The 18,298-nt window shown below is 39.7% G+C and overlaps 1 protein-coding gene across 1 annotated transcript in view; it reads left to right on the top strand.

Annotated features, from left to right (window-relative positions):
* The window catches only part of LOC102243007 (chromosome unknown open reading frame, human C14orf37), a 110,651-nt gene extending 94,058 nt beyond the window's left edge, over positions 1-16,593 (top strand). Inside the window, exons 6-8 of the mRNA XM_005858758.2 lie at positions 7,744-7,775; positions 15,470-15,604; positions 15,854-16,593. Of these exons, the coding sequence (XP_005858820.1) occupies positions 7,744-7,775; positions 15,470-15,604; positions 15,854-15,922 (236 nt within the window). The 3' untranslated portion in view covers positions 15,923-16,593. The remainder of the gene's footprint in view (positions 1-7,743; positions 7,776-15,469; positions 15,605-15,853) is intronic.
* Positions 16,594-18,298: the final 1,705 nt, after the last annotated feature.

The following is an 18,298-nucleotide window of genomic DNA, read 5'->3' as shown; positions in this document are numbered from 1 at the left end:
CCCAGATTGGAGAGGGTGCAGGCTGGGCTGAGGGCCCCCCCCCCCGTGCACGAATTTCATGCACCAGGCCTCTAGTCCAGTATATTGACTTCTTTATTGCGTATGAGGAGTCCTATCCCATAGTACTGAGTCAGAAGGATTCTCAAGAATGAGAAGCAGTGTGTCCCGAAGGGTTGACATTGTGTCTCCTTCACATTATAGTGTTTAAACCAAGTCTTTGTGCTGGCTGCAGGCCTCAGCCCTCTTCTTTCTGTTCCAGGCTCCTTAATGAGCCATTGTCATCTGTGTAGGGAGGCTAGTCCTTGGTCTTAACCCTATATGACCCTTCCTTTAGCTGACAAAGAGTTAATGGGAAAGTTATTTTTTTTTAAATTCTCTGTAAAACTCTTCTGAAATCAGGAAGTAGATATTGGTAAAGTGTTGTAGATACAGTGTGCCCAACAATCTTCAGAATAACCAGGTTTGAATCAACTCAGCTAAATAGAATTTTCTTTTCCTTATTAAAAGGAATTGTGTTCAGATTCTCTAAGAAGCAGAATCAAGATGGGATTATGTGTGTGGGAGATTTAATGGGAGAAACACCTGGAGGATCAAGGGAAGGGAGCAGGAGGAGGTTGGGAGAGCTTTGACTGCAATGCAGGTTTGGCTTCAGTGAAAGGAGACGGGGACGGAAGAAAGACTGGGTAGGAAAAGACCCAGATGACAGCTCAGTTCTGAGAATGATTTGGCCAGGCTGACTGTGAATTTTTGAGCCAAAATTGCTCACTAGGGGACCCCCCCGCTCCCAGCCCTCAGGGATGGGCTGCACTGGCACCCCACCATCAGGTAGTCAATGTCTGAGAGCAGCCAGGGAACACATGGACACTGCACAGATGTGGTTATGGATCCGGGAATCGGTGAAGGGAAGGCTAGTCCTTGGTCTTAACCCCATATGGCCATCTGTGTAGGGATAATAAGTATTCTTCTCAATGTAAAACAAACTTATCCCTACCCATACTCCTCCACAGCAGGAGAGCTAAGCAGTGCAATTCCGTGGCTTTCATGGGCATCTCCCTTGGATGGTCAAAATTACATCCTTATTTTCACTAACTTCTAACTGAATTTTAGTGTTTTGTTTAATAAGTGTAGCCAGTATCCACAGCAGTAATAGCAGTGTATCTTTCTCACAACAAATATTACAGATAGTTTTCGATCACATTGTAGTTATCACAGATATCTCAATGTCACTTATGCTCATCATTACTTTGGGATTGGGGTAGTAATTAGACCTGCCACTAGACCTTCTTATTTAAGGAGAGAGTAAAAAGGCTTATTTTTACTCTAGTATCACAAATTTAAAAATAACTTGATAATGGAATTTAATCCTCACCCAAGGGTATTTTTTCCATTCATTTCTAGAGAGAGTAGAAGAGAGGAAGGAAGGAGGATGTGCAGAGAGAGAGAGAGAGAGAGAGAGAGACATGGATATGAGAGAGACATATCGATTGGTTGCCTCCCATTGAGCCAGACTGGCCAGGGCTTGATAGTGGAATTTAAATATAATGGTTTCTTTCGCATTTTATAATTTTATTTTATGATTTTTTAATAAACATTACTCCAAGGAGTCCATATCTTTATTGACAGAGGGGTCCATTGCACAAAAATGGTTAAGAACCCTTCCTACAGATAGTTTTCAGTAGGACCATATTAGATATATTAGCTTGGTTGTCCTTTACCTGGCTCCACATGTGTATGCTTGGCCCCAGTCCTTGCAAGAATGTGTTGTAATGGAAGATGAGTCATTAATTCAACAGAGAGTGTCCCCACCCTGGGCCAGGCTCTGTGTTGCTGGAGCTGCATCAGTGAGCAAGACAGACATATTCTCTACCTCAGAGGGTTGAATTGGCTAATAGGCAAGACACTCATTAAATAAGGACAATCATGATTATATTACATGTGGCAGGTGATATTAACAATATGAGAACAACACGACGCTCTGGGTGCTCCAGGAGAGGGAGCTAGTCTAGGGGTCAGAGTAGACCTCCCTGAATAGTACCCTAGAGAGTGAGTAGGAGTGAGTTGGGAGAAGAGGCGGTGGAGACAGAAGTTAGAGTAAGTGTGAAGATCTGGAGAGAGGTGCATTGAGCTTGTTGTGAGAACTGAAATCATGCAGACCTTGTAAGCCATGTGAAGAAGTTTAGAGCCCCCCCCCCATTTTTTTGCTTTAAAGGAGTTTTAAGCAGGGGCTCTTGTGGTACTAAGATGAAACATGATGGCAGCTTCCTATGAAGTATGTGGTGGGAGGAAACAGTGACAGGGAAGACTATTCCAATTATTCTTGTTTGATTTCTTTTTGGCTCTGTGTAAATGACTGGGTCTTGACTTTCATTTTGTTAGTCTATCGTAAACTGCATTAAAATTTTGGAAGCATCTCTCTTAGAGTTCAGATGTTCACCGTAGCTGTAGTTCTCTGTGAAGTCTATTGAAGATGCTCTGCGTGAACAGAAAACCTCACACACATCTTGGAACACTGTTTCTCCGTGATGCTGGGCCACGGAGAAAGTGGATGTTGTTTGCTTAGGCTCTCTTGGTGTTCATTTGTCACCTAGCATTGATGGCCTTTGACTTCTACATTAAGAAGAAAATAAACTTATTAATAATGTAGATGGTTATCTTGCAATTCAATGAAAGCTCTCTGGCTGCTTCTTCATAAGTAACTCATAAGTGGGTTCAAGGTTTGTTACTAGGTAAAAACAAATCCATTTTGGTTGATGGCTAATTCAAGGCCATGCGCAGTTAAATAACTCATAAAAGTGTTTGCGTGGAAATGAGTCTCTGGGATAATCACATTTTATTTCTAGTGTCTAATCGATGCTCAGAGCTTTGGGGTTTAATTATGTCTGCTGAAAAAAAATGCAATTCAATTTCTCCTCCTCTCTTTTAAACATAACTGCAGTCTTAATTTTAATTTATAAATATATAAGCCTTCATAGATATTTCCTGACACAATACTTGGTACCTATTAAATACTAAAATATATTGGATTCTTCTAATTAAATAAAAACATATCAAGTAAGAAATCTAAGTAAGACTTTGCTCCTGGTTCCTCTGTTTCTTGCCTGTCAGTAGACATTATACATTTTATGATTACTCCAGAGAAATAATCTAAGTGCGAAATGTTATATTTTGTATGTTTCAATAAGAAGAAACTCCTGTTTTCTAGTCAGCCAGGCAGGCTGACTTGGGTGTTTGCTCCAATAGGGAGTGCAGCAGGTGGCTGTCGCATGTGGCCTGAGGCACAATGAGTTGAGTATGTGTAGTTGGAATATGAATCCCATCCTTTCTGTTCTCTGTGGCATCTACCCAGCTTCCAGGAGGGGTCACATAGTACCTCGTGTTCTTTCACTTAGCATAGTGTTTTCAAGGTTCATCTATGTTGTAGCAAGTATCACTACTTCATTCCTTTTTAAAGCTTAGTGATAGTCCATTGTATCTATCTATCCATCTATCTATCTATCTATGCATATATGCCAAGTAACTGGAATGACCAGAACAACCAGAACGACCGGAATGACCAGTTGCTATGATGCATACTGCAGCCGGCCAACTGGCCTGATTGGTGGTGGGGCTGGCTGGCCAACCTCTCGCGGCCCTTCCCCCCTGCCTGGCCCCCAATCGGCCCTGATCAGGGCAGGCCAGCCGGATCCCACCCATGCACGAATTTGTGCACCAGGCCTCTAGTATAATTATATGTATATACCACATTTTAAAAATCCATTCATTAGTTGACGGACATTTGGATTGTTTTCACCTTTTGCTATTGTGAATAGTGTTGTTATGAACATAATGGGACAAATATTTGTTTAAGGACCTGCTTTCAATTTTTGGAGTATATATACCTAAGAGTGGAATTGTGGGGTTATATGGTAATTTTATAGTTAATTTTTTGAGGAACTGCCAAATTGTTTTTTACAATGCTGCACATTTTATTTTTTAAAAAAATGTTTTTATTGATTTCAGAGAGAGGTAGGGAGAGATAGAAACATCAGTAATGAGAGAGTATCATTAACTGGCTACCTCCTGCATGCCCCACACTGGGCATATGCCCTGACCAGGAATTGAACCCTCTATTTAAAAAAAATTTTTCTATCTCCATTTATCCCCTCTATACCCTCTTCCACTTCCACCCACTCCCTCCACACTGTTGTCCATATCCATGAGTTCTTTCTCTCTCTCTCTTTTTTTTTGCTGAATCCCTCCTCCCCTGCCAACAATTTCCACCCCACCAGAGCTGCCTGCACTCTAACTTACCTTTGAAGTAATCCATTTAGATGGCAGAAAAGCTCTGTCTTCGAGTGTTAACTGCAATTCTCAGGAGCTCTTAACCAAAGATTTGCCCTAGTTTCTCTTGAGAGTGCATGCAGCTTGCTATTTGCCCATTATTTATGATGAGGAGTGACACATTATAAACTGGTAATTTGAACTTTGGGAAGCAAACCCTGAAGCTGCCTTGTAAACCACTCTAGGACTCACTCAGCTCTCCACTTCTAATTGATTTCATCAGTTGGCCGAGCCATGACACTAGGGAAGTGGGAGCTTCATGTAGATTACGTAGAATCATGTCAGAAAGCTTAGATAAAGGTCATCAGTGAACACGAGATTTCAAACTTACCTAGTCAATAGCCAGGCTTCTCTTTGCCTCATCCTACAATCAAGCCATGACGTTTATCAGTGAAAGCCCCAAAATTTATATAAAGAAGAGGGGTGTGTGAGGACCTGTCTTAAAGCTGAAGTGGTCTATAACTTTACATAAAATTGATAATGGAAGACTGAAGCTAGGGCTGATGGGCTTTATGGTTGTTAAAGCCTCACATGAGATGACAAAATGTAGATTCAGTGGATCTGGCAAGCAACTCACAGACTTGACCTTGCACTGGGAGCCTCATAATATTGCATTTCAGGAAACAGCAAACTTTCTATTAAAAATAAAGCCTGAATACTAAACTTTTTTCTTTTTCACCAATCAATTGAAAATTGGGTAGTGCAAATGTGAAGAGAGACCTGTCATGGTGAGTTGGGATGAATTTCAGGTCCCCTGGGTGTGGATTTGATGCTGGGGAGTGTAAAAGTGAGACCAGAAACTTCAGTGCTCAACAGAATTTTCAAGGATGTCTTATGCAAAGCACAGTGACTTTTTGTTTTCATTTTTTTCCTCATCATTAGGTAAAGAGGAGGAATATTGACAAATTGTTTTTCCCTTGGTGAGCAATAGTGGATACCATGGTTCTCTTTTGGGGAAGAGAAAGAAACACACACTTCTTCATTTATGCACCCTGTATTGCCATTTGGTTGAAGTTCATAACTAGATACCTACTGGTAAGATGCAAAGAGAAAGTCCTGTACTCAACTGCATCTTCTCAGTAGATATCTAGTATCATTCTTAGCTTGCAGTTAACGAAATATCTACTTAATGTTACTTGAAACTTGAGATTAGGGTATCGGCTTCTCGCACCCTTCTCTGTGAATATTAGTGCAGAGCCTTCAGAATTAATTGCTTCTTAGATGCATGATTACTGCTACTTAGCCCTATGCAGAGAAGTAGGTCATTCTATTCATCGGGATCTTGCTGTTCTGTAATTATGTGAAGAGCAAATGATTATAGATAGGGGTTCTGTGTGATTTTAAAGCAGGTAAATTTAGCATCATTAGAGACTAATCCAAACCTGGAAAAACTCAAGTTCCTTTAAAAAACATGCAAACAATATTTAAAACTTGGTAAGTTTTATTATTCTTAAGTGTAATTATGTAAATTGGAAAATGGCTTTGTCTGTTTCTTGGGCTAGAAGAGGCACTTATGATTATAAATAACAAGGAAGAATAAGAGCTGGTCTCCATTTATTTATTGATACTGTAGAAATACTGTAATTGAAATTTAGTTATGTATGCTTCGAGCAAAAGACTATGCTCTGATATTTTATTATTTATTTAGATGGAACATACATTTCTCTTTTCACTGATTAAGATAAAAATAAAGTTTCCTACCTTATTAAAGGTATAAATGAGGTTGAAAATTTGATTATTAAAGAAACTGTATTTATAACCTTTTCAAAATTGAATGTGAGCTAAGTGGAACCACCTATGAAATACATCTTATACAATGCTATATGGAAAGGGTATATTTTACAAATTCAGGTAGCCCTTAGTCATTCAGTTAAAATTAACTTAGATAAATAGAGATGGCATCTGCCTTGAGCTTGGCCAGCTTGCCTATCTTCCTTGCTCCTTCTGCTCATTCTAAGAGCTTATTTTAATGTACAAAATAAATAAAATTAATGTAACACATTTTGTATAAAGTACATTTTATATAGTATTTAAACTAATTCAGATGAAGTTTTATTTCTTGAAAACAGTTATTTCCTTTTTGTTTATTAGCATGTGTATAAACACAAATCACATGTTCATAAATAAAGTTAACATTCTTTTTTTAAAGAAATAAAATTGGCATGGCAAAGGGAACACCTGCCTATGGTGGCAGAATTAGACGAGTATCTTAGTTTGACTCTTCCCTAAAAGCAAACTGGGAGGAAGTGATTGACAATATTAACTTCCTCCCAGGTTCATATTTTTCATTTTCTTTTGGTTTTCAACACTGTCCAAGTTTTCAGTGAGACGGGTGAGTGGAGCGCCAGTAAAGGGGGTGTTCCCGAGTGGATTATTGCTGGGGCTCCTTGCTGCTGGGAATTCTCCCAGATGCTGCGTGGAACACGCCTCTGGGTGGGGAAACTGGGGAATTTACCTGGTATGATGAGGAGAATAATGCTCCCTGCAAAGATGTCTGGGTGTTAATTGCCAGTGCTTGTGAATATGTAAAATGAGGATGTATTTGTCTTGTTTTCTCCTTTTTGATGCTTTTTAAAAATGAATTTTCATTCAGTTTTATAGCTTTAAGTCAGGTGGGGATGAAAAATCCCACCAGTAACTTTAAACTACTCTTTACATGGTCATTCTAACATGTCTTCATTTTGACTGATGCTTCCTTCTATTCTTGGTACATGTAATTCCAAATGGTTGTAAGAATGGTCTATAAAACATTTCATGGTGGATGTAATCCCTTCCAGTCGCCTTTTATAAATATTACTTGATTATTGCTTTTATTTTTTTCTTAGTGGTTAAGTTGTGATGGAATGGCACACTTTGCAAGCTAGATATATTTCAGAAATACTTTCTGTTCTCTCACCTTTGGTCAAGTTTTTCTTCAAATGGGAAAGCCAGTGCTTCTCTTTGGAGCCAGTGCTGGGCCACCTTGCCCTGCCCCTGGCCACTTCCTACCTTACTCTGCTCTGACATTGATTCAAGTGTAGCATTCCCAGTGAACTTAAAAATGGAAAACAATGAAGAATACAGCTCAGGAGAAAATGTCAGATAAGAAATGAACTTGATATTTTAAAGGTGATTTCCTCTCTCCTTCCTTAGACTTCCCTCCAAGGCATTTTATAATAATAAAAAATACATTTAGCAAACCAAAATATTCTCTGTTCATCTAACAATGTGCTTCCTGTCACCTTTTTTTTTTTTTTAAATAAATGAGAATTGAGAACCAGGCTATTCTGTTCTTACATGAATACTGTTGACTCTTTTACTGTATTTCATACAATAAGGTATCATATCAGATTAACTTAATGCTATTTAAATGTTATCGAATTAACACAATGAAATATAAGTAAAATGATGGCTGTTTACATTTTATTCTCTTATTTTCCCTAGTGAGAAGCTGGATGGAAAAACTAAAAGACAAGGTAAGAGAAGTATTTTCTTCCTTCAGATTTACCTTCGAGGACATGGCTTTGGCAGATACAAATACTTCAAAGTAATGGAGCTTTCATTCATTATTCTGATTCTGATAACCTATGCAAAGATTCAGGACTGAGCAAAAAAGGTCTTCCTTATAAGTTTCTTCTTGTATAACACTCTTCGGAGCACCATTCATTTTTTTTTTCTTTGTTAATCTTCACCCCAGGATATTTTTCCATTGATTGTTAGAGAGAGTGGAAAGAAGGGGGAGAAACAGAGAGAGAGAGACATCAATTGGTTGCCTCTAGCATGCATACTGACCAGGGCCCAGGATCAAGCCTGCAACCGAGGTATGTGCCCTTGACCAGAATCAAACCTTGAGACCCTTTAGTCTGCGGGCTGACACTCTATCCACTGAGCCAAGCTGGCTAGGGCCAGCATTCATTCTTAAGGCAACATCTGATGATTGAGCATACCAGATGTTGCCTTAAGAATGAATGTTGCTCTAAGGAGTAAGTGTTATACAAGAGGCATGTTCAACTCAATACCATTGTCAACGTATCAAGGTGGAGTTCCTTCCAGGGAATTTCAGGACTGTAATCCCATGTAATCCACTGAGCCAAGCTGGCTAGGGCCAGCATTCATTCTTAAGGCAACATCTGATGATTGAGCATACCAGATGTTGCCTTAAGAATGAATGTTGCTCTAAGGAGTAAGTGTTATACAAGAGGCATGTTCAACTCAATACCATTGTCAACGTATCAAGGTGGAGTTCCTTCCAGGGAATTTCAGGACTGTAATCCCATGCTATTGGGCATTTCTGGTCCCAATGCAAGGCTCTTTTATGGTAAGCCTGATCTTCCTTTATGAGGAAGAAATATCTTAGCTTTTGGAAGGCACTGATTCTTCTGACCCATGGGCAGACTTGATTTAAAAATAAAAGTTTAAGATGGAATGGGCACCTTTAAACTATAGTGGGGGGTGGCCCAAAAACACCTGGATACCTGACCACTCTTTTTAAACCCAATTTTATGTAGTCCTTCACAGTGCCACTACTTACTAAATGATAATGAGCTGGAATGGCCAATATAGAAAAATATTTTCCTCTCTTGCTTTAATTCTGCCATCCACTTAGTGGTTGACAATATTAACTTCCTTCCAGGTTCATATTTTTCATTTTCTTTTGGTTTTCAACACTGCCCAAGTTTTCATTGTTGGTTACTTTGTAATTTTAAATTGGAATTTCCTGTGAAAATACTGATGGCGTCTTGAATTCCTTGCTGTAGCCTGCATCAGATCCCATTCCCATAGCCCAGCTCAGATTTAACTGGGGGTTTAGTTAAATGAAAATATTATCAACTTCCAGATATTGAGTTACCTCTAATTTGCTTATCTTAGAATATACTTCTGTTGATGGCGTTCCATATCTTTTTTATTACTTGGGGTCAATTTTCTCCATATTTGAATGGTTAATATTTATTTTGCTGTAGCTCAATGTTAAAGAATGCAAGAATAAAACTAATTGTGATTATCATGATAAATTATGTTAATTCTCCTCACTATTATTTTTCTGCCTCTCAGTAAAATTTAGCAAATATAGTTTTTGAGAATGAGACTATTTGTGTTTATAAATATTAGAAGGGATGTTGAAAAATGTTAAGCCTCTTGAGTTTAGTAGAGGCCATTTTGGCATTTGTAACACAGGGTCCAATTGTCTAGCCGTGGTCAGCAAACTGCGGCTCGCGAGCCACATGCGGCTTTTTGGCCCCTTGAGTGTGGCTCTTCCACAAAATACCACGTGCGGGCGCACGTACAGTGCGATTGAAACTTCGTGGCCCATGCGCAGAAGTCAGTTTTCGGCCTGGGCGAGTCTATTTTGAAGGAAGTACTGTTGATATTTGACTCTGTTGACTAATGAGTTTGCCGACCACTGGACTCTCAGGGATGTCAATCAGGTAAGATGAACAAGATTTTGCGGGAAGAAAAGTTCACAGGTTTAGAGCTGTATGTATTTACATTGGTAGTGCTTCTTGTTATTTTTCAGGGAAAAATATGCAGTGAGAAGTAAACAGGCGCTGGTAGTTTAATTTAGGAATCCATATGTCATTGTTTCTATAGAAAGTATTCTGAGTTACAAGAATGGACAAAAAATAGACTTAAGAAAACAAATTTTGGCATGTAGCCTGTTTTGAAGTTGGATCTTGCAAAATTTCTTACCTGTGTGTATATATAGCTTTGCCACTCCAGTTAAAAATCTGTGCAGCTGTTTTATTCTTGTGGGCACTTCCTTCTGATATTGTCTCAAAGGCCTGGCACCTTCCCTGGTCCTTCTCACCAAGAGAAATCAGTTTATGTATGGACTTTAGTTTTCTGGGTTATTTTGAAAAATTTTAGCCCTCTATTCATTTTTTCCCCCATAGTAATTGTTTCAACTATGTCTTAATTTTAAAAAATTGGAAGAACAATAGTTGAGACTCCCACCATGGTTGACTTATTTAATGCCTTATATCTTCATATTTTGAAGGGACTCACTCTAATCTTTCCCATATATCTCCTCCTCCACGAGAAATGTTATGCACTTACTTGATATATACATTCATATGTATACACATGCATATATATGTAGTTCTTCCTCACTCCCTCCCTTCCTCTCTCTCTTCATCTAGCTAGTTATCACCTATAAAAGTCTTATTAGTCATTATCTTCAGAAGCTATTTAAGAACAAAACCATTGCCTCTTTGAAGAAAGTCACAGAACATCTTAGAACTGAAAACTAAACTACATATTTAACTGGCTCTTCTGCCATCCCAGGACTTAACTTCTCAGTTTAGCTTCATTTAATTGTTTCCAATATTGGTTTCCCTGTTAGTTAGCTGGGCTCTAGAAAGAATGATGTTTTTAAAAGTTCTGAATGTTTCTTTTGTTGTCATTGTTTATTTATTAGTTGGGATTAAGATCAGCTATGAGTGACAGATAACCAACCCCCATGACAATGGCTTAGCCCAGATAGAAGTTTGTATCCTATCTATGAGTCTGGAGGTAACAGTCAAGGGTTAATGGGGAGCAACACTGTGAAGGCTCAGGCTCCTTTTATTTGATGCTCCACATTCTGACCTTCATTTCAAGGTCATCTCATGGCCCTGGATGGCAGTTTCAACTTAGCTAAATCCATATTCTAGCCAGAAGAAAGGAGGAAAAGAGAGGTTAAGACATCCCTCCCCTTTTAAAATGGGGGGGGGTGTCCTAAAGGCTCTCCTCCCCTCTTTTTTTAAAAAAATATATTTTATTGATTTTTTACAGAGAGGAAGGGAGAAGGATAGAGAGTTAGAAACATTGATGAGAGAGAAACATCGATCAGCTGCCTCCTGCAAACTCCCCACCCGGGATGTGCCCACAACCAAGGTACATGCCTTTGACAGAATCGAACCTGGGACCCTTGAGTCTGCAAGCCAATGCTCTATCCACTGAGCCAAACCGGATAGGGCTCTCCTCCCCTCTTAAAGAGCATGTCCTGGAAGTTACATGTGCCACTAACGTGTCATCTCTTAGACTTATCACATGGTCATACCCAACTGAATGGAAGCAGGAAGATGTCATCGTTGTTCTGTATCCAGCTCAAACTGGAAGTGCTATTGCTCTAGAAGAAAGGGCAAATAGATATTCAGGGACAACTGTTATCCTCTTTCCATCATTAACCTTCTTCCTAGTTAATGTCCAAGTTAGTGGTGCTTGTTAGGCAAATCCTCACTTGGCTCCCTATTGATATATTTTTTGACATCTAAATTGCTTCTCAAAACTGAAGATGCATAGTTATGTACTAAAGACCAGCTCTGTTGTTATGTCACCAAGACCATTCATTCTATTTCTTCTAGTTGTAGGAAATTGTCCAGAAAAGGGAAGCCCCAGACTATACTTCATAGCAGTGCTTCTCATGTGTGGTCTGGAGCAGCAGCATTAGCATCACCGAGGAGCTTGTTAGAAATGCAAAATCTCAGGCACCATGAGTCGCAAACTCTGGGAATGGAGCCCAACAATCTGTATTTGGACAAATCTTGAAGGTGACTCTGATGCATGCTCAAGTTGACAACCCCTGTTGCAGAGAAATCCTAAGAGCACTGTCAGTACGGTGTATCATTTGGTTTTTTCATGGCTTTCTTGAAGACAGATGTTTTTGAGCAAATACATTATCCTAGGGAAGGGTACCTTTCTCATAAATGTAAAACAAGCACAAACCAACTGTGTCTAGTACTATTTTGGCTTACAGTCTATTTAAAAATGTAAAACTTTATTGGAAAATAATGTCAAATTTACAGAAAAGATACAAGAACAAGGATATTACAAAGAATATCTACTTTTTCACCTGATGCGCTTGTTTTTAACATTTTACCTCATTTGCTGGCACAATGTAGATGTTGAAAATACATTAATAGGTAGCCAAGTTAAAATCTGTCTCCCCATTGTGAACCATTTGAGGAAAACATACATACATCATGGTGCTTGTATCTTGAGTACATCAATATGTATTTCTTGCAAATAGGAACATTCTGTTAGCTCACATATACAGTTATCAGTTTGAGTACATTTAATATCAACGAAGTACTTTTATCTAATCTGGCACCCATATTTCAGTTCCTTCAATAAATCCAAAATGTTCTCTATAAAAACAGTTTTCTCCTTCAGTACAGAATCTAGTTGTCATGATTCTGAAGTTTCCTTCAATCTGAAACATTTTTTTATAGCCATCTTTTGTCCATGACACTGACATGTTTTAAGAATATAGTCCTTTTTGCCCTGGCCGGGTAGCTTAATTGGTTGGAGCATCGTCCCAATGCACCAGGGTTGTGGGTTTGATCCCCAATCAGGGCACAAACAATGAACAACCAATGAATGAATGAATGAGTGGAACAACAAATCGGTGTTTCGGTGTTTCTCTCTCTCTCTCTCTCTCTCTCTCTCTCTCTCTCTCTCTCTCTCCCCCCTTCCTCTCTCTTTAAAATCAATAAAAAATATATATTTAAACTTAAAGAAAAAGAATATAGTCCTTTTTAAAAAAAATAAGAATATCTTTCACTTTAGTTTTTTACTATTTCCTTGTGATTAGATTCAAGTTATGTGTTCTCAGCTGGAACATACACAGTGCAGTTGTGTCCTCAGGGTGTTACATGTACAGACACATATACAAGCAATAATTTTGAACCGAGAAAAGGTACTGGGCAGAAGTGATCACTTAGAAATTATGTGCATTTATTGTATTTGTCTTCATTTCTGCAGGAAACAAGTTATGGACATTTCTCAAAGGAGAGCTTATTTTCAGTTAGCCGGGTTTGAAAAGGGGTAGGTTGCTTTGTTCCCATCTTATAATTGGGGTTAAGTTGCGTAGCTTAAGGAGACCCACACAGAGAAGTTAGTCAAGCTGAACTTCCAAAAGCTCAGATAGCATCCTTTGAATGTAAAGTCTAATTTCTGTGCTTAAAGTTGATCATGTTTCAACATGTACATATGTTTCCATGTACTGGGAATGGTAATTAAAAAAAATTCATAGTTGTGGTAAGAGTCCCAAAATTTTCAATATTTTCCTGCATGGAAAATTATAAAGTTTTTAAAGTAGACCTGGAAGATCTTTAAAAAAAGTTTGGGTTCATGCAAAGCATAGTGATTTGTTGAAAAATGACTGGGCTTTGTTTCTCTAAGTAGAAACTCTTAGTATGCTGGTGAACAATGCCATTGTTCTCAAATCAATGGAAACATTTTTATATTCTGCCCTAAGTCAAGACTGTGGGAAGCAGAACCAGTGAGCGAGCCAGCTGTGCAGAAGGGGGTGCACTTTTGCAAAGCCTTGTCTATTCCTTTCACTTACTCCTAAAAATGTTGGGGAAATGTCACCGACTGCATATTTCAGCACTTTTTAGAAAACTTTTGTTCTCTGTCTCTCTCTGTTCTTGGCTTCTTCTGAAAAATACTGAAAATTGTGCTATATTAGAAATTGGAGAAATAGTCAAATAAATGAGTAGACTCATAGTTCCCCCTTAACATAGTGCCTATCTGATGTACGTATTACAGCTTAAAAGTTTTAAGTTGTTCATGTATTTTGTCTGGGTAGCTTCCAGAAAGGGCCTTCTCGGGAGGCAGACTAGGGTCATGTTCCCCGTGAAAGGGCTCCAGTTAGTAATCCTCCTCTAGCCCTTGGGTGTCTTATTGGCCAAGATGCAGGGAGCACCCTTACTGTGATGGCCTTACCCTGAGCTTGGGTAGGTCTGGAGCTACTTACCCAAGCCCAGGGATGTGTGGAGATCACGTTGCTTTCTTAGGACTGAGGCATCCACAGTGACACCTTGGGGACATTGGAGACATGCATGGGTTTGATACCTGCAGGCACTTTCGGAGGCACCATTATTATTACTATTATTTTTTTTAATGAGGAATTTTATTTTATTTTTTAAAAATTTTTTATTGATTAAGGTATTACATATGTATCTTTATCCCCCCATTACCACTCCCGACCCCCCCTACTCATGCCCTCACCCTCCTGTTGTCTGTGTCCATTGGTTAGGCTTATATGCATGCATACAAGTCCTTTGGTTGATCTCTTCCCCTTACCCCCACCCTCCCCTACCTACCCTCTGAGGTTTGATGGTCTGATCGATGCTTCTCTGTCTCTACATCTGTTTTTGTTCATCAGTTTATGTTGTTCATTATATTCCACAAATGAGTGAGAGTATGTGATATTTATTTTTCTCTGACTGGCTTATTTCACTTAGCATAATGCTCTCCAGTTCCATCCATGCTGTTGCAAATGGTAAGAATTCTTTCTTTTTTATCGCAGCATAGTATTCCATTGTGTAGATGAACCACAGTTTTTTAATCCCCTCATCTGCTGATGGAGGCACCATTGTTATTGGCAGAAATCTTTATGCCCTTCTCTGCCACTTCCTTTCTTTGGGGCTGGGGACACTCAGAATTCCCTCCCAACCCCAACTTTGGTCTTGTCCACTGGGCAGATTGTCCCTTTCATATAGATTAATCCGTCCACTCTCTGTGCACACTTTCTCCTCATCCCTGTCTTTGCTCCCCGTGCTCCAACATCTAACATCCTTCCTCTTTCCTCTGCGGGTCCTCCTCTTCCCGCTTGTTTCCAGGAGCCCGCACCTTGCACTCACTTACAAGCACATTTCTCTTTCCTTTCTTGCTGTAATGCCACTAGGAGTGTGGGAGAGCAGCCCACCAATGTCAAGGCTCTCCTCCTGCCCTCCAGGAAACACAGCATCCCAGAGAGCACTCTCCTCCCCCCCATCTCACCCCAGAGCTTGACTCGGGTTGACATTTTCAATTTATAGCATTTTAATAGTCCTGGCATTCTGAGAGGCTTACTTCATCCATCTTTAATACAAATTATACTAGTATTTCTGTCACCCAAACCTGATGTTGACAAATGTGCATAATCAAAGCTGGAGGTGCCAGTAGGTCTGGCTGATTTATGGTAATACTTCTAAGTATTGGAAATATCCCAAAATAGCCATCACGCCTCTCTCCCTTTGCCTTCTCCCCCCAAAAGTAACTGTATTCTAAATGCTATTTTATTTTATAATGAAGCAGATGGGAGAATTCACGGTGTCTAATAACCTGTTGCCATCCAGCAGAAATGAGGAACCCAGGGCAGGGGTCTGTTGAGAGTCCTAATGCGGTTTCCTTCTCTCTGCAGGCTGGCTATATGTCCGGGATGCTGGTGCCTGTAGGGGTGGGGATAGCGGGAGCCTTGTTCATCCTGGGAGCGCTCTACAGCATTAAGGTGATGAATCGCAGAAGGAGAAATGGCTTCAAAAGGCACAAAAGAAAGGTATGGCACCAACGACAGCAAAAACTCTTCAATTTCAGAACATTCTTTGCTTTTCTAATTTGCTTATTAAAGCACACGGGGCTTAATGAGGCACGGACGGTCTGGATGTGCCCAGTGGTTTGGGATTCGCTGCGAGCGTTGCCGCCTTGGCTTTGTTCACTCGCGAGTGTGTCTTTTCAAGGGGGCCCGTCCCTCGGTGTTGCTCTGCAGCGGAAGGGGTTTTAATGCTTTTCTGTTTTCTTTCTCCAGCAGAGAGAATTCAACAGCATGCAAGACCGAGTAATGCTCTTAGCTGACAGCTCTGAAGATGAGTTTTGAATTGGACTGGAATTTAATCGGGATAGTCAACCATGTTGTTATTATTATTTTTCATTTGGGGGCTAAAAAAAGAACAACATCCCACCACACTGCTGCTGCCAGGCCATCGGTCTCATGATCTGCTGAGTAGCAGATTTTTCTTGCTCTGAGCAGGAAAGGCATGCTGTATACTAAATGTAACACGCAGTGTTGGTTCTAATTCTGTAGTGAATTTTCCACAACCACGGGCCACAGCTCGTAAATATGCAGGGTACATGTTGTTCAGTAGGAGTTGCTAGGCTAGGTAGAGTAAATCTTTTGTATTTTTCCCACAGTGTCTTTTCCTCGGTTTGGGTTACTTGCACTAAGTATAACAATTATTGCTACCAAGGCATGCTTAACTCTGAAATAGAAATCTTGAACAAAGAATAACTGGTGATGACTGTACTCTACCTACTTGAAGCCATAGGCTTGTGGGCCATGGTACATACCACATTTGCATCAAAACTAGCAGCAACTTGGAATGCAATCTTTTTGTTAAGAAAATCTTTCAGCACACGAGGATTATATGTAGATTTGTATGTATCTTGCAGTATGTATTTCAGTCTCCCAGTTTTGTTATTTTTCCTCTTTCTGGTTTATTCTTATTCTTGGCAAGGAAAAAATACACCATAAATAATACATTAAATTGACTCTCAGTCTCCATGTATGCTTGCTTTCTTAAATAGTGTAAGGGAGTCCAACAAAGTTATCAATAGATTCTTATGTGTTTGTCATTAAGAGATGTGAGATGTCCTTTTTGTGTACCAGTGGACCTTGTCAAGAAGAAATGGGGAAGAAATAAAGAAGAACACAAGGGGCCCGGCTGGTATGGCTCAATGGTTAAACAACCATGAACCAGTTCAATTCCCTGTTAGGGCACATGCCCTGGTTGCAGGCTCGATCTCTAGTAGGGGGCATGCAGGAGGCAGCTGATCAATGCTTCTCTCTCATCACTGATATCTCTCTCTCTCGGAAATAAATAAAAACATATTTTTTAAAAAGTAGGTAAGCTCCCAGAACATTTCTCTCTACCATTTGGCTCTGTGCCTGCACGGCCACTGTTCTGAATTATTCAGAGCGTTGCTTTTCTATGCCTGTGGTCTTGGTCATGGAAGGATTGGCCCCCGTTGGTCCTTATTTGTCTTTATTAGGAAAACAGACATTTTTGTGGAGAAGCAGGCTCAGTGGCCAGAGTCCTGGTATATAACCAAGCTTATGAAAACCAGCCTCTCTCAGGGCACCTCACTTCAGAGATGTTGGCCTATGTTAGATAATTTCTTATTCCCCTTGGGATGTAATTCCATGCCCTCTCTTTTGAATCTGGGTATTTGGGACTTTCAGTAAGGTGAGTGTTTAATAAAGAGTAGGCTCATTTCCATGGAAGAAACAATGTTACTAACAACACTGTTCTTAGTGCTTTATACTCTACAGGACTTGTTGACATTTATTAGAGCCTGTTCTATATTTAAGGCAAGTTGCACAGTTATGCCTCATAGCTACTGTGTGAAGTAGGACGTATGTTTATTTTCCCATTCAACACTGAAAACAGAGCCGAAGCAGAGCCATGAAATGATTATGCAGAGTTATATCCAGGAAGAATCAGGACTAGAACCCACTTGGACTCAAAACCATGCACCCTTTTCTTCAGTTCAGTGCCCTTTCTACACACAGGAGGAAGCAGTGACATTTCAGAGTCCTAAGGAAATAGCTGGTTAGTCAAGGAACATTTCATACGAGTATCTGCCTTTGTTAAATGAACGATGTCGTACAAAGTTCTCTCTTACACAAGTTCTTCTCTCCCACCTCAGCTATTTCCTTTACAACCACTTAAGTGTAAGTGTGACCTCTAGGGAACTAATAGATCTTTCCAGAACCCATTCTTGAATAATAGCTGGCTTGCAAGAATGTTTCCATCAAATAATTTAAATTCTTTTAGCTAAAAGATGTAAGGAAATGTGTGAAATTGATCAAGAGAAAGAAAAGCTCTGTACAGGCAAGTAGAAATCAGCTCAAGGTCAGGTTTAAAAATAAAATCCAGAACCATGACACTCATACATAATTTGTAATTTCATGAGTGGAGACATCCTAATACTGCAGAAGGTATGTTTTCCTTTTCTAAGAGCAGCCCTTTGCTGTGAGTATTCCTAAATGTAGGAGGAGGCAAGCATGATGTGACATTACTGCCTTTTATTCTTGACAAGCTGTTTATAGGGGATACACAATAGGCCACTTCATTTAGCACTACATGGGTGATAGTAATGCCCCAGGCTCTATGCAGTCATGGCTAATAGGCTGAACCTCAAACTATCTATAATAATAAAAGGGTAATATGCTAATTAGACTGGATGTCCTTCC

Source organism: Myotis brandtii, unplaced genomic scaffold, assembly GCF_000412655.1.
Source record: "Myotis brandtii unplaced genomic scaffold, ASM41265v1 scaffold1218, whole genome shotgun sequence".
NCBI lineage: Eukaryota > Metazoa > Chordata > Mammalia > Chiroptera > Vespertilionidae > Myotis > Myotis brandtii.
Note: the sequence above shows the minus strand (reverse complement) of the source record. Positions and strands in the feature narration are given on the sequence as shown.